Here is a 23,184-nt window from a genome sequence, read left to right on the forward strand (position 1 = left end):
ACTCACACACACGTACACACACACACTAATACACATACTGCACACACACCATACACCCTCACACACATGTACACACACACGCTAATACACATACTAATACACACACTGCACACACACCATACACACACACACACACACACACATGCTAATACACACACTGCACACACACCATGCACACATGCTAATACACACACTGCACACACACCATACACACACACACACACATGCTGATACACATACTGCACACACACACATGCTAATACACACACTGACAAGATGACACGCCATACACAAAGTTGATAACCAATGGAGAGGGGGTAAATACCAGTTGGATGTTTTTGAACTGTTTTCAAAAGGCTGAGTGGCAAACAGCTAACATACTATCTCAATAAACTTAAACACAACTATCATATTGGTAAACCAAGAATATATTTTAAAATGTTTTGTAGTTTCCCCTGAAAAGTATGTCAAACGCTCCTTAACAACTGTGGTAAGTTAAGAGGTCAGGGGTTAAGAGGTGAAGGATTAGAGGTCAGCATCATTATGCTAGTCTTTGACTAGCTCTTCCCCACATCCTATCAGGGCCAAACATACCAGAGTTAGAATGTCATGTATCCAATCAGAGCAATCGGCTTTTGAGAAAGCTATAGCATATATCTCAGTATTAAATATGAACAACCAGTACCAGGTGTGCTAAAATTACAGCATATATCTCAGTATTAAATATGAACAACCAGTACCAGGTGTGCTAAAATTACAGCATATATCTCAGTATTAAATATGAACAACCAGTACCAGGTGTGCTAAAATTACAACATATATCTCAGAATTAAATATGAACAACCAGTACCAGGTGTGCTAAAATTACAGCATATATCTCAGTATTAAATATGAACAACCAGTACCAGGTGTGCTAAAATTACAGCATACATCTCAGTATTAAATATGAACAACCAGTACCAGGTGTGCTAAAGCAGATCTGGAACCAAACCCTGCAGCCCAAGCAGCACTTGGTATCCTCAACCTGTAGATCAGGTATTACTGCACTCATTTATTATTTATTTATGTAACATTTACTTCAGGTTTATGTATTGTTCTTATGTTATTATTTACAACACAGTTTTCAAAACAGTTGGGACACTTCATAAAACGCAAATAAAAAAAGAATGTGATGATGTGCAAATCATTTATATTTAATTGAAAATAGTACACAGACAACATATCAAATGTTAAAACTGAGAAATGTTATTGTTTTTGTATTTGCCCATTTTGAATTTGATGCAAACACATATAATAAAATGTTGGGACAGGGGCATGTTTACCACTGTGTTGCATCACCTCTTCTTTTAACAATACTCTGTAAGCATCTGAGAACTGAGGACACCAATTGCAGTAGTTTTAAAAGTGAAAATTCCAATTCTTGCTTGATACAGGATTTCAGCTGTTTAACAGTCCGGGGTCTCCTTTGTCATATTCTGCATTTCATAATGCGCCAAATGTTTACAATGGATGACAGGTCTGGACTGCAGGCGGGCCAGTTTAGCACCCAGACTCTTACTATGGAGCCATGCTGTTGTGATACGTGCAGAATCTGGCTTGGCATTGTCTTGCTGAAATAAGCAAGGCCTTCCCTGAAAAAGACATCTGGATGGCAGCATGTGTTTCTCCTAAACCTGCATATATGGTTCAGCATTAATGGTGCCTTCACAGATGTGCAAGTCACTGGCTTTTGAACTGTGCGCTGATAAGAAGCCAGATGGTCTCTTTCCTCTTTAGTCCAGAGGACGGGGTGTCCATGATTCCCAAAAATAATTTCACATATTGATTTGACCACAGGACAGTTTTCCATTTCGCCTCAGTCCATCTTAAATCAGTTTGGGCCAAGAGAAGGTGGCAGTGTTTCTGGATCTTGTTTATACATGGTTTCTTCTTTGTATTGTAGAGTTTTAACTTGTATTTGTGGATGCAGTGATGTACAGTGGTTTTCAGAAGTGTTCCTGAGCCCATGCAGTGATGCCCACTACAGAATCGTGTCTGTTTTTAATGCAGTGATTTCCACTACAGAATCCTGTCTGTTTTTAATGCAGTGATTCCCACTACAGAATCCTGTCTGTTTTTAATGCAGTGATTCCCACTACAGAATCGTGTCTGTTTATAATGCAGTGATTCCCACTACAGAATCGTGTCTGTTTATAATGCAGTGATTCCCACTACAGAATCCTGTCTGTTTTTAATGCAGTGATTCCCACTACAGAATCGTGTCTGTTTTTAATGCAGTGATTCCCACTACAGAATCCTGTCTGTTTTTAATGCAGTGATTCCCACTACAGAATCCTGTCTGTTTTTAATGCAGTGATTCCCACTACAGAATCGTGTCTGTTTTTAATGCAGTGATTCCCACTACAGAATCCTGTCTGTTTATAATGCAGTGATTCCCACTACAGAATCGTGTCTGTTTTTAATGCAGTGATTCCCACTACAGAATCGTGTCTGTTTATAATGCAGTGATTCCCACTACAGAATCGTGTCTGTTTATAATGCAGTGATTCCCACTACAGAATCCTGTCTGTTTTTAATGCAGTGATTCCCACTACAGAATCGTGTCTGTTTTTAATGCAGTGATTCCCACTACAGAATCGTGTCTGTTTTTAATGCAGTGATTCCCACTACAGAATCGTGTCTGTTTATAATGCAGTGATTCCCACTACAGAATCGTGTCTGTTTTTAATGCAGTGATTCCCACTACAGAATCGTGTCTGTTTATAATGCAGTGATTCCCACTACAGAATCGTGTCTGTTTTTAATGCAGTGATTCCCACTACAGAATCGTGTCTGTTTTTAATGCAGTGTTGCCTGAGGGCTTGATGATCACGGCCATCCAATATTGGTTTTCGGCCTTGTCCCTTGCGTACCGAGATTTCTTTGAATCTATTAATGATGTTATGTACCACAGATGATGAGGTCCTCAAACTCTTTGCAATTTTATGTTGAGAAAGATCATTCTTAAATTATTTGCATGTGCAGTCTTTCACAGAGTGGTGAACCCCTCCTGATCCTCACTTCTGGCACACCCATCCTCTCTGGAATGATCTTTTAATACCCAATCATGTTACTGACCTGTTGCCAATTGACCTAATTGGTTGTGTGATATTCCAACAGATGTAGGTTTTTAGCATTACACAACATTTCCAGTCCTTTGTGGCCCCTCTCCTGACTTTTTGAAATGTGTTGCTAGCAACAAATTCAAAGTGTGCATATATTTTTCAAGAAACAATAAAATGTCTCAGTTTCAACATTTGATTTGTACATCATTGCATTCTGTTTATATGGAACGGGGTTGAAGAATGCATCAGTTGGTTGTTGTGTAATTGACTGTAACCTGGTGTTCGGGTTGCCGTCAGTGATGTGGTCAGCTGATGGGTAAAGATATGCCAGGTCTGATAAGCTTAGTGATCCAATTAATGTATTTAAATGATTACATCACAGTTCTAGGCAGTTGTCCTATTCTATTAGTAACTTGTAGTTTTGTGAAACGCTAACAAAAGCGTTTCACAAAACTACAAGACCCATAATGCCCTGGTTGAAATCTGAACTCCCTTTCTGATTGGGTTAAAACTTGTAATTACTGAATTATGCAACCTGTAAATATATATGCATGTATATTATCTTGTGGCTACGGCATCAGACACACAACTCTTTTTTTAGATATCATAGCAACATCACCCCATAAAGCAGATCTGGCTGGTTTAAAAATCAGTTGCTTTTCTTTTGAAGCAAGAAAATGTCTTTATTCTTATATTTGATGATGTTGATACCTGGTAAATTCATGTCCCTATGTCCTCATTGAAGAGCTGGGCTCTCTGCACCATGTGGTGCTGAGGTTCATTACTCCAAATCTCCCCCACCACTTGTACCCGTTATATGACGCTGGGCTGGCCTCCACCTCTACAGAGATGAAGTAACTGGTACATTTACATCAATAGCCAAACTAAGGCAGCTCCCATTTCACCAACATTCATACATGTTCTGCAGATTAATGATACAGTAGGAGAACAAGTATTTGATACACTGCCGATTTTGCAGGTTTTCCTACTTACAAAGTATGTGGAGTTCTGTAATTTTTACACTTCAACTGAGATAGAATGAATCTTAAACAATAATCCTGAAAATCACATTGTATGATTTTTAAATAATTAATTTGCATTTTATTGCATGACATAAGTATTTGATTACATACCAACCAGTAAGAATTCCAGTTCTCACAGACCTGTTAGTTTTTACTTTAAGAAGCCCTCCTGTTCTCCACTCATTACCTGTATTAACTGCACCTGTTATAACTCGTTACCTGTATAAAAGACACCTGTCCACACACTCAATCAAACAGACTCCAACTTCTCCACAATGGCCAAGACCAGAGAGCTGTGTCAGGACATCAGGGATAAAATTGTAGACCTGCACAAGGCTGGGATGGGCTACAGGACAATAGGCAAGCAGCTTGGTGAGAAGGCAACAACTGTTGGCGCAATTATTAGAAAATGGAAGAAATTCAAGATGACAATCAATCTCCCTGGGTCTGGGGCTCCATGCAACATCTCACCTTGTGGGGCATCAATGATCATGAGGAAGGTGAGGGATCAGCCCAGAACTACATGGCAGGACCTGGTCAATGCCCTGAAGAGAGCTGGGACCACAGTCTCAAAGAAAACCATTAGTAACACACTATGCCGTCATGGATTAAAATCCTGCAGCACACGCAATGTCCCCCTGCTCAAGCCAGCGTATGTCCAGGCCCGTCTGAAGTTTGCCAGAGGAGGAATGTGGTCTAATGAGAAAGAAATAGAGCTTTTTGGTCTAATTACACTTGCTGTGGTTGGAGGAAGAAGAAGGATGAGTACAACCCCAAGAACACCATCCCAAGCGTGAGGCATGGAGGTGGAAACATCATTCTTTGGGGATGCTTTTCTGCAAAGGGGACAGGACGACTGCACCGTATTGAGGGGAGGATGGATGGGGCCATGTATCACGAGATCTTGGCCAACAACCTCCTTCCCTCAGTAAGAGCATTGAAAATGGGTCGTGGGTGGGTCTTCCAGCATGAAAATGACCTGAAACAACCAGCCAGGGCAACTAAGGAGTGGCTCCGTAAGAAGCATCTCAAGGTCCTGGAGTGGCCTAGCCAGTCTCCAGACCTGAACCCAATAGAAAATCTTTGGAGGGAGCTGAAAGTCCTATTGCCCAGCAACAGCCCCAAAACCTGAAGGATCTGTATGCAGTGTGCAAACCTGGTCAAGAACTAGGAAACATATGAAATAAAGGTTTCTGTACCAAATATTAAGTTCTGCTTTTCTGATTTATCAAATACTTATGTCATGCAATAAAATGCTAATTAATTACTTAAAAATCATACAATGTGATTTTCAGAATTTTTGTTTTAGATTCCATCACTCACAGTTGAAGAGTACCTATGATACAAATTACAGACTTCCTTATTGACTTCAATGCTTTGTAAGTGGGAAAACCTGCAAAATCGGCAGTGTATCAAATACTTGTTCTGCCTACTGTATATACTGTCTGCACCTCCAGAATTGTTTCTGGCTTGTATTGAACATAGTTAAAAAGCATTCCAGTTCTCTGTTTAATCTGGAATGAGCTACAAATATATTTGAAATACAGCATCTAGTCACATAGAATGACCTACCATGTAACAAAATCTATGATAGACAATGAATTGGTGAGTGTTGATCTGTAGGTTCTACACTACCTCCCTCATCTGTTCTATATAGAATTGTAGTTTTGGGTTTTGTTATCATTCTAACTTTCATGTGCTGCTCTTGGAAAATGGATGAGTGAGATTAGAACAGCTTAAAAACACAACATTTACACAGGTTAGCGTTGGGTTAGCGTTAGGGTTTGAATGAAAATGCCAGACTAAGGATTTTATTCCTATGAGGTGAAGATTTGACCTCACTACTCCAACTCATCTGAAACTCTCTAAAAGTGATCTAAAGAAGATTGTTTGCTTAATAATGTAAATGAAAACCACAGCAGGAGCCAAAATGTTTATTACACACACGCACACCTTTTCAATATCATCTCTTTTTTTCAAACTCAACCAAACCCATTCTTCAGAAAAAGAAATGTCTCAACATGTTCACGTTTTACTGTTTTTCCGAGACTTTTGGGCCTCACAAGTACAGCAAATAAAGAACAAAAAAAACACAAACTGGTGTTTAACAATGCCAGTCAGCTGAAATCCCCAGAATTCTAACACACAATGCATTATGTGTCATCTTCCTTGGTCTCTGAATCTGAGTCTTCCACCAAGCCATCATCATCTTCCTCCTTTCCACTTTTTTCATCTTTTCCTCCCGTTCGGTCCAATCCTTTAGATGAGATCTTTCTCAGCTTAATGTTTGGTAGCTTCTTCAGATCACCACTCCACTCCCTGCAACAAACCAACCAATCACAGCTCATAGACTTGAAGTCAATAGGGTGAGTCAAGAGCAAGCAGAAATGCATCACACCAATCAGCTCACAACACTTCTAACAGCCTAAAGACATTTCTGCTCCCTGAAATGGATCAATCAGATCACAGCCTCCCCTGGCAGAGACACATCATTCCTGCTGAAGACACAGGTGGTCTAACCTGAAGGTGTTAAGATGTTTGGAGTTGATGATGTCTGGAATCTCTGAGGAGAGGAGAACAGACAGTCAGTGTTGCGTGGGATATTAAAGGTTTTATTTTGCTGATGGATCCCCATGAAATGTGTGTTTGAATTTATTATATGACCACCACACCTTGTTTATCAAGTAAAATACACAGATGTTGACTTCTGTCCCTATGTGACATCCACTTACAGCCCCTACCACCAAGTACTCTTCTGGCGATGGTTTAAATAAAATATTTAGTTATGTTATTCTACTTCTGCTATAAAGAAAGAAAGAAAGAAAGAAAAAGGTTTACAAAAAATGTACAATAAGATTAGGGTCAATGTGTGTGTGACTGACCGAAGCCATTGCCGTGGTATAGAGCGGTCTCCCTCTCCAGTGTCTGTTTGATGACGGCCTCCCTGCTGCCATGGAGACGACCCTGACGACCTTTGATCCCATTCACAAGCTCTATCTGCTCCAGTTCACTGTCAAACCTGTGTAGGTACCTACACACACACACACACACACACACACACACACACACACACACACACACACACACACACACACACACACACACACACACACACACACACACACACACACACACACACACACACACACACACACACACACACACACACACACACACACACACACACACACACACACACACACACACACACACACACACACACACACACACACACACACACACACACACACACACACACACACACACACACATCTGAGGATGTTTTGGGACCAACATTTATTCCTATTCAATATGACTTTTTCCCTAACCCTAAACTAACCCTGAAAACCTAACCTAAACCACTAATTCCTAGCCTAATTCCTAGCCTAAACCTCAATATAACCACCTCCCTAACCTCAACCCTCGATATAGGTTAACCCTAACCTTAACCCTTGATATAGGTTAACCGTAACCCTGGAATATAGGTAAACCCTAACCCTGGTATATAGGTAAACCCTAACCCTGGAATATAGGTAAACCCTAACCTTAACCCTGGAATATAGGTAAACCTTAACCCTCGATATAGGTTAACCCTAACCTTAACCATCGATATAGGTTAACCCTAACCTTAACCCTCAATATAGGTTAACCCTAACCTTAACCTTCGATATAGGTTAACCCCTCGAAATTTCCTGACCTTTACTTAGCCTCAGCTGAGTAAGGATAAGGATGCAGTGTCATAACTTCAGCACCCCTGATGAGATTACGAAATTACATTTTACAGTTTGACCACGATTGGTCTGAGTGTGTAGTTCATCTGTCGGGGGAACACAACACATATCCGACCCGTTTACCCTGGTTCACCCACTGACCTCTCTATAAACTGACAGGCATCCTCTTTGGTGAACTCTGTCCTGTCCGGATCCAGCTGACTCTGAAACCACAGGAGCTTCTCACCTGGTAACCATGGTATCACACGTAAATATAATTAGATAGAAAGAAACGTTAAAAATAAACAATCTTAAGCCTGACATTATATTACCTGTCGTTATATTACCTGCAGTTATTAAGTCTTTATACTACCCTTTAAGACCTGTCGTTATATCACCTGTCATTATATCACCTGTCATTATATCACCTGTCATTATATCACCTGTCATTATACTACCCTTTAAGACCTGTCGTTATATCACCTGTCATTATATTACTTGTCTTTATACTACCCTTTAAGACCGGTCATTGTATTACTTTTTCAGATCTGTCGTTATATTACCTGTAGTTGTATCACCTGTCGTTATAATACCTGTAGTTATTACCTGTCTTTATACTACCCTTTAAGACCCGTCGTTATATTACCTTTTCAGACCTGTCGTAATATATTACCTGTAGTTACACCGATCAGCCATAACATTATGACCACCTGCCTAATATTGGGTTGGCACACCCTACTGCGGCTAAAACAGGACTGACCCATCGAGGCATGGACTCCACTAGACCACTGAAGGTGTGCTGTGGTATCTGGCATTCAGATCTGGGGAATTTGGAGGTCAAGCCAACACCATGAACTCATTGTTGTGTTCCTCAAATCATTCCTGAACCATTTTTGCTTTGTGGCAGGGCACATTATCCTGCTAAAAGAGGCCAATGCCATCAGGGAATACCGTTGTCATGAATGGGTCTGCAACAATGCTCAGGTAGGTGTTACATGTTAAAGTAACATCCACATGAGTGGCAGGACCCAAGGTTTCCCAGCAGAACATTGCCCAAAGCATCACACTGCCTCTGCCGTCTTGCCTCCTTCCCATAGTGCATCCTGGTGCCAGATGTTCTCCAGGTAAGCAACGCGCACGCACCCGACCATCCACGTGATTTAAAAGAAAACATGATTCATCAGACCAGGCCACCTTCTTCCATTGCTCCGTGGTCCAGTTCTGATGCTCACGCCCCAATTGAAGGCACTTTATGAAGTGGACAGGGGTCAGCATGGGCACATACACAACAAACTGTGATGAGCTACAGTCTGTTGGATCAGCCTTCACTCCCCGCGTGCATCAATGAGCCTTGACCCAGTCACCGGTTCACTGCTTTTCCTTCCTTGGACCACTTTTCATAGGTACTGACCACGGCAGACTGGGAACACCCCACAAGGGCTGCAGAGATGCTCTGACCCAGTCGTCTAGCCATCAGAATTTGGCCCTTGTCAAAGTCGCTCAGATCCTTACCCATGCCCATTTGAGGACAGAATGTTCACTTGCAGCCTAATATATCCCACCCACTGAAAGGTGCCATGATTATGAGATTATCAGTGTTATTCACTTCACCTGTCAGTGGTCAGACTTGTCGTTATATTACCTGTCATTATATTACATGTAGTTATATTACATTTTTGGACCTGTCGTTATATTACCTGTAGTTCAATAACATTTTTACACCTGTCATTATATTACTATTTCAGACCTGTTGTAATACTCCCCTTTACAACACACTGTTGTGTCTACCTACTAGCTTGTCAACTTCTTTATTGAAGTTCTACAATGACTCTCACTTCTTATAGAAGCATGTACTTACTGTTTTACCTATCTACAGTGGATATAAAAAGTCTACACATCCCTGTTAAAATGCCAGGTGTTAAAATGTGAACTATTCAAATGAAAAACAAACTAATCTACGTGGGAGGGAAATGAAAACCTTACTATAACCTGGTTGCATAAGTGCACACCCTCTTATAACTGGGGATGTGGCTGTGTTCAGAATTAACCAATCACATTCAAACTCATGTTAAATAGAAGTCATTACACACCTGCCATAATTTAAAGTGACTGATTAATTACAATTAAAGTTCAGCTGTTCTAGTAGGATTTTCCTGACATTTTCTTCTTTGCATCTCAGAGCAAAAGCCATGGTCCGCAGGTGAGCTTCCAAAGCATCAGAGGGGTCTCATTGTTGAAAGATATCAGTCAGGGGAAGGGTACAAAATAATTTCCAAAGCATTAGATATACCATGGAACATAGTGAAGACAGTCATCATCAAGTGAAGAAAATATGGCACAACAGAGACATTACCAAGAACTGGATGTCCCTCCAAAATCGACAACAATCTTGCGTATTCTTCATATTAATGGGCTGTGGGGTAGGGTGGCAAGACAGAAGTATTTTCTTACAAAGAAAAACATCCAAACCCAGCTGATGTTTGCAAAAACAAACAACAAGTCTCCCAAAAGCACGTGGGAAAATGTGTTATGGTCTGATGAAACAAAGGTTGAACCTTTTGGCCATAATTCCAAAAGTTATGTTTGGCGCAAAAAGAACACTGCACATCACCCAAAGAACACTATACCCACAGTGAAGCATGGTGGTGGCAGCATCATGCTTTGGGGCTGATTTTCTTCAGCTGGAACCAGGGTCTTAGTCAAGGTGGAGGAAATAATGAACAGTTCCAAGTACCAGGCCATTTTGGCACAAAACCTTCAGGCATCCGTTAGAAAGCTGAAGAGGAAGTTCAACTTTCGGCATTACAACGACCCAAAGAACACATCCAAATCCACAAAAGGTGGATTCAAATGTGCTTCAACAAAGTATTAGTGTAAGGGTGTGCACACTTATGCAACCAGGTTATTGAGTTTTTATTTTTCCTCCTCAAAGATTTCAGTTAGTTTTTCAATTTAATTGTTCATGTTATGGGTCATATTAAGGGTAGAAAAAGTTGTGACATGATTTCTTTGTCTCATTCTTTTACATCACAATAACCTAGAATTTTAACAGGGGTGTGTAGACTTTTTATATCCACTGTATCGTATAGATGAATGTACTAACTGGTCTCATCTATCAGTGTTATAGATGAACGTACTAACTGGTCTCACGCATCTAAGTTAAAGATGAATGTACTAACTGGTCTCACATATCTATCTTATAGATGAATTTACTAACTTATCAGACTTACCCATGTTGTTGAGACGAGCGGCCTTCTCACTTTTCTGTCTGGAGGGGAGAGACTCATAGTTTTAGAAATACCCCGAATTGTCTCTTTCAGTTAAGTGTTGCATTTCAAAGCTCTTGCATTCTGAAAACACAGGCATATAACCCTAACCCTGACCTTCAGTTTCAAATGACATTGCTGTTAAAATCGTCCAAACCTTAGCTACATGCACACTCTTCCCTCCCTTTCTGTGCAGTGCTGCGGGTGAAGCTGAATAACATTTTCGTTCTAGGTTACTTGTCCATGTAGTTAGTTAACATTGTGTTTCTTTAATCCCACTCCTCCCTCCCAAGACAGTACCTTTTTTTAGTCCATTACCCAACAGTACCTAGCATGATATGTGAAACCTATGTTGTCATTTAGTCACTAGATGGGTTAAGAAAATAACACTTGGAAGCGTAAACATCTAAACACAACTCTGAAACCAAAAAAATCACTTTTTGAAAACATGGGCAGACTCATTAGGAACATGCTAAACCATATAATTCTAGCTCTTGTGACAACAAATTAATTTCAATAAATGAAGAAATACTTAGTTTGATTATATGTTACAGACACTTGTGTATCGAATTCTAACCAAGTAAGCAGTTGGATGCACGGTGCTATTACAAACTTTCTTTAGCTCTCTCCATCCCCCTTTCTCTCAACCCTCTCTCCCTCATCCCTCCTTACCGGTCCTTCTTGCCCAGGCGTATCTCCTGGCTGGCCAGATAAGCAGCCTTCCTGCTGAACGGATGACACACCTTCTCCTTCTGAGACGGTTTCCCTTTCCCTGCCTTCGGCTACGCACATGCACAAACATCAATTAAAGACACAAAGTCTGTATTCAATGAGTCTACGTTAACCTGCTTCTAGGAACAGTGCAGTATAACTTTAGATAGCAAAACACGGTTAAAAACAAAACAAAACAAGAATTATTTACCATGTTTTGGCTGGACAAATGCGGTAACACAGACCATCGGCAGGACACGCGTGTCTATTTACATCTCCGGCGCATATTATTGGTCCAACACAAAACATTATCCGTAGGTTCTCCGGGCTGCAGGAAAAAGGTTCCGCTACCCGGAAGACAACACAACCACGTTCTTTCTGAAACAAAACGTGTAGCCAACAGAACAGTAGAGGAGACTGACGAAAACAGCGGTGTAGTTTCAGCCGGTTTCAACTACCAACGTAAGTACATTTAACATGTCTCTAATATTTGTGTCATTATATTACGGATATAATACAGACTGGGTACAAGAATACTTAAAACAAAAATTGTTCTTTAAAAAAAACTAACTAGGTAGCCAGCAAGCAAGCGACTTTAGAATCAGAATTGACTTGGTTTTTTAAGAGTATATTTATAAATATATTTTACCAGGTAGAATGGTGCTACTAGTGGTACAGTGGGCAAACACCAAATATGCACAAAGTGTACATCGCTATATTGTGTAAACGGGTGGTGATATTACAAGTCAAACAAATGAAATTAATACCAACGAGGACTATTTACCAATCTACAGTTTATCGTTAACATTGTAGACAAGCAAGCGAAATGCGTTAAGCTCCCGGAAATATTTACGTTTATGTTTGGATGTTCATGGATTTTATGCAACGTTCATGGGACAGTAACGTTTTGGTATAAAAAACTATGAACCGTTTCCATCACCAGGAAAATGACCGTCGTAGCTAGAAATGTTTTTGAGTGGGCAGTTGTGTCCCTTGTTGTCAGACGAGTCTATAAATATCCAGTTGGTTACAGTATGTAATGTTGGTAGTTACTGTATGTAATGTTGGTAGCTCTAGTAGTTACTGTATGTAATGTTGGTAGCTCTATTAGTTACTGTATGTAATGATGGTAGCTCTGGTAGTTACTGAATGTAATGTTGGTAGCTCTATTAGTTACTGAATGTAATGTTGGTAGCTCTATTAGTTACTGTATGTAATGATGGTAGCTCTAGTAGTTACTGAATGTAATGTTGGTAGCTCTATTAGTTACTGTATGTAATGATGGTAGCTCTAGTAGTTACTGAATGTAATGTTGGTAGTTGCTGTATGTAATGTTGGTAGTTGCTGTATGTAATGATGGTAGCTCTAGTAGTTACTGAATGTAATGTTGGTAGTTGCTGTATGTAATGTTGGTAGTTGCTGTATGTAATGTTGGTAGTTGCTGTATGTAATGTTGGTAGTTGCTGTATGTAATGATGGTAGCTCTAGTAGTTACTGAATGTAATGTTGGTAGTTGCTGTATGTAATGTTGGTAGTTGCTGTATGTAATGTTGGTAGTTGCTGTATGTAATGTTGGTAGTTGCTGTATGTAATGTTGGTAGTTGCTGTATGTAATGTTGGTAGTTGCTGTATGTAATGTTGGTAGTAGTTACTGTATGTTGTATAAAGTCCATATTTAGTGATTAGAACCCATATGATTGTATTTGTGTATTTGTCTTAAGGTGTGATATAGTCTCTACCCGCTGAAGGGACTGTTATGGAGACCCAACTGAAGGAGGCGCCCGTGGTACCGGAGGTTGTGCCGGAGGTGGCGCCCGTGGTGCCGGAGGTGGCGCCCGTGGTGCTGGAGGTGGCGCCGGTGGCGCCCGTGGTGCCGGAGGTGGCGCCCGTGGTGCCGGAGGTGGCGCCGGAGGTGGTGCCCGTGGTGCCGGAGGAGGCGCCCGTGGTGCCGGAGGTGGTGCCGGAGGAGGCGCCCGTGGTGCCGGAGGAGACATTTGTTTTTCCCACAGCTCTTCAGGATTCCACGGAGACACATGCTGACAGGGTTAGATCTCTGAATGGAACCAGCCCAGAGCTCTGGGAGGACGCAAACTCCACTGAAGCTGAATCTCAGGAACCGGCATCTGGGACCCAAGACAGACGCTTACAAGGACAGTTACCTGAAAGAGCAGAGGACATGGAAGTGATAGAGAATGTCACACCCCTTGACCCCCCCGAGGTACTCCTGCCCTTAAGGGATCGAGTGTCTGTTGGGCATCAGAGTGACGAGAGCAGCTCCTCCTCAGACAGGTACACACACCACCATCCAATCACAATATGTTATTTATGTGTAATCAGGTACACACAACTCCATCCAATCACAAGCTGTTATTATGGTAGGCTTTTTGGGGAATTTATCTATTCAATACAGAATCACTTATCTCCGCTCTCCTCAGTGATTCTTCCTCATCTTCCTGTGTGACGCTGGCTGCTGTATTGGGAGATGTGGATGATGATGATGATGAAGAAGAAGGCTTTAGGAGAGAAAAGAAACCCATTCCCATTAAAACAGTGGATGAGATCCTACCCGAGGTAAGGTCTGACCCTTGACCTTTGAGACCTTTACGCTGGAAAAAATTCGGCCCAGTATTCACACATACACATTCCTTGAACGTGTCTGTCTGTGTGTTTAGGAGTTGCCAGAAGTAGAGGAGTTGTTAGTGGTTCTGCCAGAGGAGGCGGAGCTCCTGCCGATGGGAACAGTCACCAGCATAATTGAACAGCTGGGTTAGTCTCTAAAAAACATTCAAAACAGACATGATTCTGTAGTGGAAATCACTGTATGGGCTCAGGAACCCCTGCACCATAACCCCAACACCATAACCCCAACACAATAACCCCAACACAATAACCCCAACACAATAACCCCTGCACCATAACCCCAACACCATAACCCCAACACAATAACCTCTGCACCATAACTCCTGCACCATAACCCCAACACAATAACCCCTGCACCATAACCCCAACACCATAACTCCTGCACCATAACCCCAACACCATAACCCCTGCACCATAACCCCAACACAATAGCCACCTGCACCATAACCCCTGCACCATAACTCCTGCACCATAACCCCAACACAATAGCCCCTGCACCATAACCCCTGCACAATAACCCCTGCACCATAACCCCTGCACCATAACCCCTGCACCATAACCCCAACACCCTAACCCCAACACCCTAACCCCAATACTAAACCCTTGCACCATAACCCCAACACAATAACCCCAACACAATAACCCCTGCACCCTAACCTGTCTTGTGGTTTTTCCTCTAGTGGTCGTACAGTCGTTAAAGGACACCCCGCCCCTAAAGGACGACAGTGTTATCTTTAACTCTGAGAGGCTGGCAGTGGGCAAGGTAGGCAGTGCTTAAAGACTGTTTAACCTGTGTGTATAATGTATTTAACCTGTGTATATAGAGTCAGTTTAACCTGTGTATATAATGAATCTATTCCAGAGTCAGTTTAACCTGTGTATATAATGAATCTATTTATCTCCCAGGTATTTGAGGTTTTTGGTCCAGTCTCCAGTCCTTTCTATGTGTTGAGGTTTAACTCAGATCGTGACATCATCAACAAGGGTGTGAAGCTGAGAGACTGCCTGTTCTACGCCCCGTCTCTCACAGACTACACCCTCTACATTCTCACAGAGCAGCTACGCATGTCAGTACACACGTCTCTCACAGACTACACCCTCTACATTCTCACAGAGCAGCTACGCATGTCAGTACACACGTCTCTCACAGACTACACCCTCTACATTCTCACAGAGCAGCTACGCATGTCAGTACACACGTCTCTCACAGACTACACCCTCTACATTCTCACAGAGCAGCTACGCATGTCAGTACACACGTCTCTCACAGACTACACCCTCTACATTCTCACAGAGCAGCTACGCATGTCAGTACACACGTCTCTCACAGACTACACCCTCTACATTCTCACAGAGCAGCTACGCATGTCAGTACACACGTCTCTCACAGACTACACCCTCTACATTCTCACAGAGCAGCTACGCATGTCAGTACACACGTCTCTCACAGACTACACCCTCTACATTGCATAGAGAAGCTATGCATGTCAGTACACACATCTCTCACAGACTACACCCTCTACATTGCATAGAGAAGCTATGCATGTCAGTACACACATCTCTCACAGACTACACCCTCTACATTGCATAGAGAAGCTATGCATGTCAGTACACACATCTCTCACAGACTACACCCTCTAAATCTCATAGAGCAGCAATGCATGTCAGTACACACAAACACACATTCATCTTTGTATCTGAACTGAAGCTAAACACACACACACAGACTCACACACATTTAATCTTTGTACTGAAGCTTAAGTTTGTGTGTTTTTAGGTTGAAAGGCTCTGATGCATCCTGGAAGAATGACCAGGAGCCCCCCCCAGAGGTCAGCCAACCACCACAAATCATAAATCCCATGACATCTGACCCACCCTTTCCCTACAGCATGACTGTCCATACCAGCTGAAACAGAACAGTACCTAGCTAGACTGTCCATACCAGCTGAAACAGAACCGTACCTAGCTAGACTGTCCATACAAACTGAAACAGAACCGTACCTAGCTAGACTGTCCATACAAACTGAAACAGAACCGTACCTAGCTAGACTCTCTGGGCAATGCAGAGAAATTCTAAATCCCCTGTTTTAGTTTCTAGCTGTTTCTTAGCTGGTCTGGTCTTGGCTGTGGGGACTCAAACTAACACCAAGCGTGTGTTCCAGCACATCAAGAACATTCTTGATTAGAAACTATATGATGTCCTCGCTGTTAACATCCCAACATTTCTATATGACAGCAACATCCCTTTAAGACTTTCTTTTCCCTAATCTTTTCTCTTCTTTCATTCTCTGGCCCTACTTGTTCTGTTCCTCCCTCTTCCTCCCTCTCTGTCTTCTCCAGGCATTGGACTTCAGTGATGATGAGGCAGAGCAGATGATGAAGAGGAAGAAGAAGGGGAACATCCAGAAGAGAGAGAGAGAAAGAGGACAGAGGACTGAACAACCAGGTCAGCAACACAGTTTACAGTCCGTTTCACAAATGTCTGTGTGTGTCTGTGTGTGTCTGTGTGTGTCTGTGTGTGTCTGTGTGTGTCTGTGTGCCTCTGTGTGTCTCTGTGTCTATGTGTGTCTGTGTGTCTATGTGTGTCTGTCTGTGGGCCTATGTGTGTCTGTGTGTCTATGTGTGTCTGTCTGTGGGCCTATGTGTGTCTGTGTGTCTATGTGTGTCTGTCTGTGGGCCTATGTGTGTCTGTCTGTGTGCCTATGTGTCTGTGTGCCTATGTGTCTGTGTGCCTGTGTGTCTGTGTCTATGTGTGTCTGTGTCTATGTGTGTCTGTGCCTATGTGTGTCTGTGTGCCTATGTGTGTCTGTGTGTGCCTATGTGTGTGTGTGTCTGTGTGTGTGTCTGTGTGTCTGTGTGCCTGTCTGTGTGCCTGTCTGTGTGCCTCTGTGTGTCTGTGTGCCTCTGTGTGTCTGTGTGCCTCTGTGTGTCTGTCTGTGTGCCTATGTGTGTCTGTGTGCCTATGTGTGTCTGTGTGTCTGTTGCCTATGCGTGTCTGTTGCCTATGTGTGTCTGTGTGCCTATGTGTGTCTGTGTGCCTATGTGTGTGTGTCTGTGTGCCTATGTGTGTGTGTCTGTGTGCCTATGTGTGTCTGTGTGCCTCTGTGTGTCGGTGTGCCTATGTGTGTCTGTGTGTCTGTTGCCTATGTGTGTCTGTGTGCCTATGTGTGTGTGTGTGTGTGTGTCTGTGTGCCTAAGTGTGTCTTTGTGCCTATGTGTGTCTGTTTGTCTGTGTGTCTGTTGCCTATGTGCCTATGTGTGTCTGTGTGCCTATGTGTGCCTATGTGTGTCTGTTGCCTATGTGTGTCTGTTGCCTATGTGTGTCTGTTGCCTATGTGTGTCTGTTGCCTATGTGTGTCTGTGTGTCTGTTGCCTATGTGTGTCTGTTGCCTATGTGTGTCTGTGTGCCTATGTGTGTCTGTGTGCCTATGTGTGTGTGTCTGTGTGCCTCTGTGTGTCTGTGTGCCTCTGTGTGTCGGTGTGCCTATGTGTGTCTATGTGTGCCTATGTGTGTCTGTGTGCCTATGTGTGTGTGTCTGTGTGCCTCTGTGTGTCTGTGTGCCTCTGTGTGTCGGTGTGCCTATGTGTGTCTATGTGTGCCTATGTGTGCCTATGTGTGTCTGTGTGCCTAAGTGTGTCTGTGTGCCTATGTGTGTCTGTTTGTCTGTGTGTCTGTTGCCTATGTGCCTATGTGTGTCTGTGTGCCTATGTGTGCCTATGTGTGTCTGTTGCCTATGTGTGTCTGTTGCCTATGTGTGTCTGTGTGTCTGTTGCCTATGTGTGTCTGTTGCCTATGTGTGTCTGTTGCCTATGTGTGTCTGTCTGTGTGCCTATGTGTGATTGTGTGTGCCTGTGTGTGTCTGTGTGCCTGTGTGTGTCTGTTGCCTATGTGTGTCTGTTGCCTATGTGTGTCTGTCTGTGTGCCTATGTGTGACTGTGTGTGCCTGTGTGTGTCTGTGTGCCTGTGTGTGTCTGTGTGCCTATGTGTGTCTGTGTGTCTGTTGCCTATGTGTGTCTGTTGCCTATGTGTGTCTGTTGCCTATGTGTGTCTGTTGCCTATGTGTGTGTGTCTGTGTGCCTATGTGTGTCTGTGTGCCTATGTGTGTCTGTGTGCCTATGTGCCTATGTGTGTCTGTGCGTCTGTGTGCCTATGTGCGTCTGTTGCCTATGTGTGTCTGTCTGTGTGCCTATGTGTGTCTGTGTGCCTATGTGTGTCCGTGTGTCTGTTGCCTATGTGTGTCTGTTGCCTATGTCTGTCTGTGTGCCTGTGTGTCTGTGTCTATGTGTGTCTGTGTGTCTGCTGCCTATGTGTGTGTGTCTGTGTGCCTATGTGTGTGTGTCTGTGTGCCTATGTGTGTCTGTGTGTCTGTTGCCTGTGTGCCTATGTGTGTCTGTTGCCTGTGTGCCTATGTGTGTCTGTTGCCTGTGTGTGTCTGTGTGCGTATGTGTGTCTGTGTGCCTATGTGTGTCTGTTGCCTGTGTGTCTATGTGTGTCTGTTGCCTGTGTGTCTATGTGTGTCTGTTGCCTGTGTGCCTATGTGTGTCTGTGTGCCTATGTGTGTCTGTGTGTCTGTTGCCTGTGTGCCTATGTGTGTCTGTTGCCTGTGTGCCTATGTGTGTCTGTGTGCCTATGTGTGTCTGTGCGTCTGTGTGCCTATGTGTGTCTGTTGCCTATGTGTGTCTGTGTGCCTATGTGTGTCTGTGTGCGTATGTGTGTCTGTGTGCCTATGTGTGTGTGTCTGTGTGTCTATGTGTGTCTGTGTGCCTGTGTGTGTGTCTGTGTGTCTGTGTGTCTCAGTGTCTATGTCTGTGTCTTTATGTCTATGTGTCTCAGTGTCTATGTCTGTGTTTTTAAGTCTATGTGTCTCAGTGTCTATGTCTGTGTCTTTATGTCTATGTGTCTCAGTGTCTATGTCTGTGTCTTTATGTCTATGTGTCTCAGTGTCTATGTGTCTCAGTGTCTATGTGTCTCAGTGTCTATGTGTCTCAGTGTCTGTGTCTTTATGTCTATGTGTCTCAGTGTCTATGGCTATGCATTTCTGTGTGTGTCTGAGGATTTTCATTGGGAATATGTGGTGCTGGACATTCGACTGGTAGCATTTAAAAACCTCATGGCCCCTGAATGGACTACAGTTGGCACCATCTGGGTTTGGGATTATCCTATCATTCCCTTGTCTCGTCACACTACAGCGACACCTTGTGGTTCTCCTGGTGTCTGTGCCCAGAGAATGCCAGACATTGCATTCTGTTCTGCGCGTAAGGATTCTGGTTAGACAAAAAGCAGACCCATCGGAAACATCTCATCCTCCACCTTTCCACGTCTGCACGAAGTTGCTGCAATGACACAGGACCCTAACGCAATGACACAGGACCCTAACGCAATGACACAGGACCCTAACGCAATGACACAGGACCCTAACGCAATGACACAGGACCCTAATGCAATGACACAGGACCCTAATGCAAAGGAAATCCTAGATTGGGGATAAAATGTGGTGAAAACAAATCTCAGTTGAGTTAATCCTGAAGTCCTCCCTAATTTCAATTCACTGCCTCCAATGAAGAACAAACTGCAAAGATCATCACACAAACATGCTGCTATCCAGTTAATGCCCAGTTGAGGAAAATGGGATTTTAAGGTGTTCCTTGAACTCCTGAAACCCTGTGTGTGTGTGTATGTGTGTGCCTATGTGTGTGTGTGTGTGTGTGTGTGTGTGTGTGTGTGCGCCTATGTGTGTGTCTGTGTGTGCGCGCCTATGTGTGTGTCTGTGTGTGTGCGCCTATGTGTGTGTCTGTGTTAACCCTCAGTGTCTCTCTCTCTCTCACCAGATGGAGTTTCTGTCACAAGATCACAGATGTCCCAGAGGCCTTTGCACAAGAGTCGTCCCCCTCACCGTGACAACTGGGGTCCTCCCCCTCGATATGAAGGGGCATCTTTCTACCCCCCGCCCCAACACTCACACCCCCAGTCCCACTATTCCTACCCACCCCCTTATCAGCCACAGTCCTTCCCTCTGTACCCTCCTCCTCCACCACACCTGTCCTTCCCATGGCCCCCTCCACACTCTCAACCATACCACTCTCTCCCCTTCTCTCACCTCCCCCCTCCCCCCCCCTCCTCCCCCACCACACTCGGGTCTGTAGCCCTTTAGTACAGACACACACAGCCGAACACTGCTGTACATCTACAATATCATCTACAGAATTAATGTTTGAAAACCTATGTTAGACAGTGTTCAAAAATGTTATACAGGAAAAAATACTTTCTTATTTAGTCAAATCTGTGACATAATGTAATTAATATGAAAGCAAACTTGTTTTGTCTACAGCTTTACAAATAAATGTTCTACAGAATGTGGTAATGCTAAAAACCAGATCAAATATTTTTTTAACAGCAGCATTATGGTGATTAAGGATTTCACCGTCTGTTAGCTTAAGGGATGCTTATTCATGGATTGTTTTCCGTATTCATGTCATGAATAAACATGACTGTGACGTCCGCTCTAGAATAATGTCTTCTGTACCAGAGGTGTCAAACCATTTCCACAGAGGGCTGAAAAACTAGATTTATTTTTCTTTCTATGTAGTAGTTAATTGCGCTCACCTGGTGTCTTAAGTGTTGTCAGTCTCTGGTTGGAAGGACGGGATGAATACCGGAAGTCGTTCAGCCTTCCACGAGTGGGATTACTTCCCCTGCTCTAACCCATACCAGGGGAGGTTGTAGTGTGCTGCATATTAACGCTGTACAACAGGGAAATTCACGTCAAACCAGGGGAGGTTGTAGTGTGCTGCATATTAACGCTGTACAACAGGGAAATTCACGTCATACCCGGGGAGGTTGTAGTGTGCTGCATATTAACGCTGTACAACAGGGAAATTCACGTCATACCAGGGGAGGTTGTAGTGTGCTGCATATTAACGCTGTACAACAGGGAAATTCACGTCATACCAGGGGAGGTTGTAGTGTGCTGCATATTAACTTTTAGGAGGAGATGAGGTCCTTGTCCACACCTGCGGATTACCTGGTTTGGGGGGCCCGTTGCTGACCCTGTCCTAGTCCACCTGGTCATACTTCTGACCTAGTCTAAAATCAAATAGCCTCTGGATTTAGCCCAGAGAAATGTATTAATTATTCCAATTGGACTCTTAATATCTCACCCGGCACAGCCTGAATAGGACTGGTCTCTCCTCTGAGCCTGGGTCCTCTCTAGGTTCCTAAAATTCTGCCTTCTTAGGGAGTTTTTCCTAGCCACTGAAATTCAACACTACTGTTGTTTGCTCCTTGGGGTTTAAGGCCAGGTGTCTCTGTAAAGCACTTTGTGACAACTGCTGTTGTAAAAAGGGCTTTATAAATAAATTTGATTGATTTGATTGAACAAATTAAGAGACCACTGCACCTTTTTCTTACCTTTCCAAAAAAGTTGAAAAGGAAAGTTATGAGTGAGGAACAGAAGCGTTCAATTTGCAGTGGTCTCTTAATTTTAACCCTTCTGTTCCTCACTCAAAACTTTGCTTTTCAACTTTTTTGGAAAGGAAAGAAAAAGGTGCAGTGGTCTCTTATTTTGTTCTGGAGCTGTATATCTAATAGACCTTCATATTCTATCGGTCAATAGACAGAAAAAAAACAAATAGGCCGTACATAAGTGTAATTGTGTTTGGGTAATTTTATCAACATATCAACTTCACTGCGAAGTGCTGCTTGTTTTGTCTGGCTGTGGAAATGTGTTTTCTGTCAGGGGGGCTGTTTAGCAGTAGACTCTTTACATTGATATACTCTGCTCTGTTAAATTTAGCTGAAAAGGGTGTTCACAAATTTAAAAAAAACACAGTCAACCACTGTTGAGGAGAGTGAGATTTATTCATGGTCTTAGGAAAAAACGACACAGTTTGTTCTGTCCTTAATAATTTTCACTCTGAACTCCCCAAAGAAATGCAGATACATGTTGTTTGCACAGAGACACAACATCATTTCTTTAGATAAGGGACTCTTCACCAAAAGTGCCACACATCTCCCTATCAATTCTCACAATTTATTATGCCCTGATAATACCACACTGCTCAAAAAACGGATAATGTAATCATCACAGTATAACACCAAGTTAATTAAACTTCAGGGATATCAATCTGTCCAGTTAGAAAATATAAGCGATTGTGAATCAATGTCAACTGTTTTGGTGCAAATGAAAGAGACAACAGGTGCATTGGAGAGGCAACAGCAAGACAACCCCTAATAAGGGAATGGTTTTGCAGGTGGTGGCCACAGGCTCTCTCCATATCCTTCCTGAAGGATTCTTCTCTAGTTTTGTGTTTTGTTAGTGTCCTTGTCACTACTGGTACCATGAGGCGGTACCTGCAGCCCATTAAGGTTGAACAGGTAGTCCAGCTCCTCCAGGATGGCACATCCATATGTGCTGCCGCAAGAAGGTTTGCTGTGTCTCCCAGTACAGTCTCAAGAGCATGGAGGAGATACTAGGAGATGGGCCTTTACACAAGGAGAGCTGGACAGGGTCGTAGAAGGGCATCAACCCAGCAACATGACCAGTATCTGCTCCTTTGTACAAGTAGGAACAGGAGGAGCACTGCCAGAGCCCTACAAAATGATGTAGGGCTCTGTATGCATGTTTCAGACCAAACTGTCAGAAACAGACTCCATGAGGGTGGCATTAGGGAACACTCCTGATGAGAACACCATCCACCGTCTCATCAGCAGCATGCCTAGATGTTGTTGGGA

General features: G+C 43.1%; 2 protein-coding genes across 2 annotated transcripts; one reads left to right on the top strand and one right to left on the bottom strand.

The window, feature by feature from the left end:
• Positions 1–6,045: 6,045 nt before the first annotated feature.
• Positions 6,046–12,095, bottom strand: tma16 (translation machinery associated 16 homolog). The gene is made up of 7 exons (NM_001304223.1): positions 12,025–12,095; positions 11,775–11,884; positions 11,067–11,104; positions 7,999–8,083; positions 7,009–7,157; positions 6,647–6,689; positions 6,046–6,445 (listed from the first exon to the last, which is right to left on the bottom strand). Exons 1-7 carry the CDS (start codon positions 12,025–12,027, stop codon positions 6,280–6,282), a joined length of 594 nt encoding a protein of 197 aa, NP_001291152.1. The 5' UTR covers positions 12,028–12,095; the 3' UTR covers positions 6,046–6,279.
• A 74-nt stretch (positions 12,096–12,169) lies between these two features.
• On the top strand, positions 12,170–20,952 carry naf1 (nuclear assembly factor 1 homolog (S. cerevisiae)). Its single transcript, XM_034291023.1, has 9 exons — positions 12,170–12,275; positions 13,535–14,102; positions 14,249–14,384; positions 14,486–14,579; positions 15,134–15,216; positions 15,360–15,520; positions 16,231–16,282; positions 16,794–16,899; positions 20,283–20,952. Exons 2-9 carry the CDS (start codon positions 13,570–13,572, stop codon positions 20,603–20,605), a joined length of 1,488 nt encoding a protein of 495 aa, XP_034146914.1. The 5' UTR covers positions 12,170–12,275; positions 13,535–13,569; the 3' UTR covers positions 20,606–20,952.
• Positions 20,953–23,184: the final 2,232 nt, after the last annotated feature.

Source organism: Esox lucius, chromosome 25 (assembly GCF_011004845.1).
Source record: "Esox lucius isolate fEsoLuc1 chromosome 25, fEsoLuc1.pri, whole genome shotgun sequence".
In the NCBI taxonomy this organism is placed as follows: domain Eukaryota; kingdom Metazoa; phylum Chordata; class Actinopteri; order Esociformes; family Esocidae; genus Esox; species Esox lucius.

What these genes read in the sequence shown, in the direction of transcription:
- naf1 (XM_034291023.1), top strand. Translation starts at nt 13,570, where the DNA reads ATGGAGACCCAACTGAAGGAGGCGCCCGTGGTACCGGAGGTTGTGCCG. An exon ending in CAGCATAATTGAACAGCTGG is followed by an intron (nt 14,580 to 15,133) that starts GTTAGTCTCTAA and finishes TTTTTCCTCTAG; the next exon opens with TGGTCGTACAGTCGTTAAAG. An exon ending in CTCACAGAGCAGCTACGCAT is followed by an intron (nt 15,521 to 16,230) that starts GTCAGTACACAC and finishes GTGTGTTTTTAG; the next exon opens with GTTGAAAGGCTCTGATGCAT.
- tma16 (NM_001304223.1), bottom strand. An exon ending in GCCTGTCAGTTTATAGAGAG is followed by an intron (nt 7,158 to 7,998) that starts GTCAGTGGGTGA and finishes GTGTGTGTGTAG; the next exon opens with GTACCTACACAGGTTTGACA. An exon ending in AAACATCTTAACACCTTCAG is followed by an intron (nt 6,446 to 6,646) that starts GTTAGACCACCT and finishes GGTTTGTTGCAG; the next exon opens with GGAGTGGAGTGGTGATCTGA.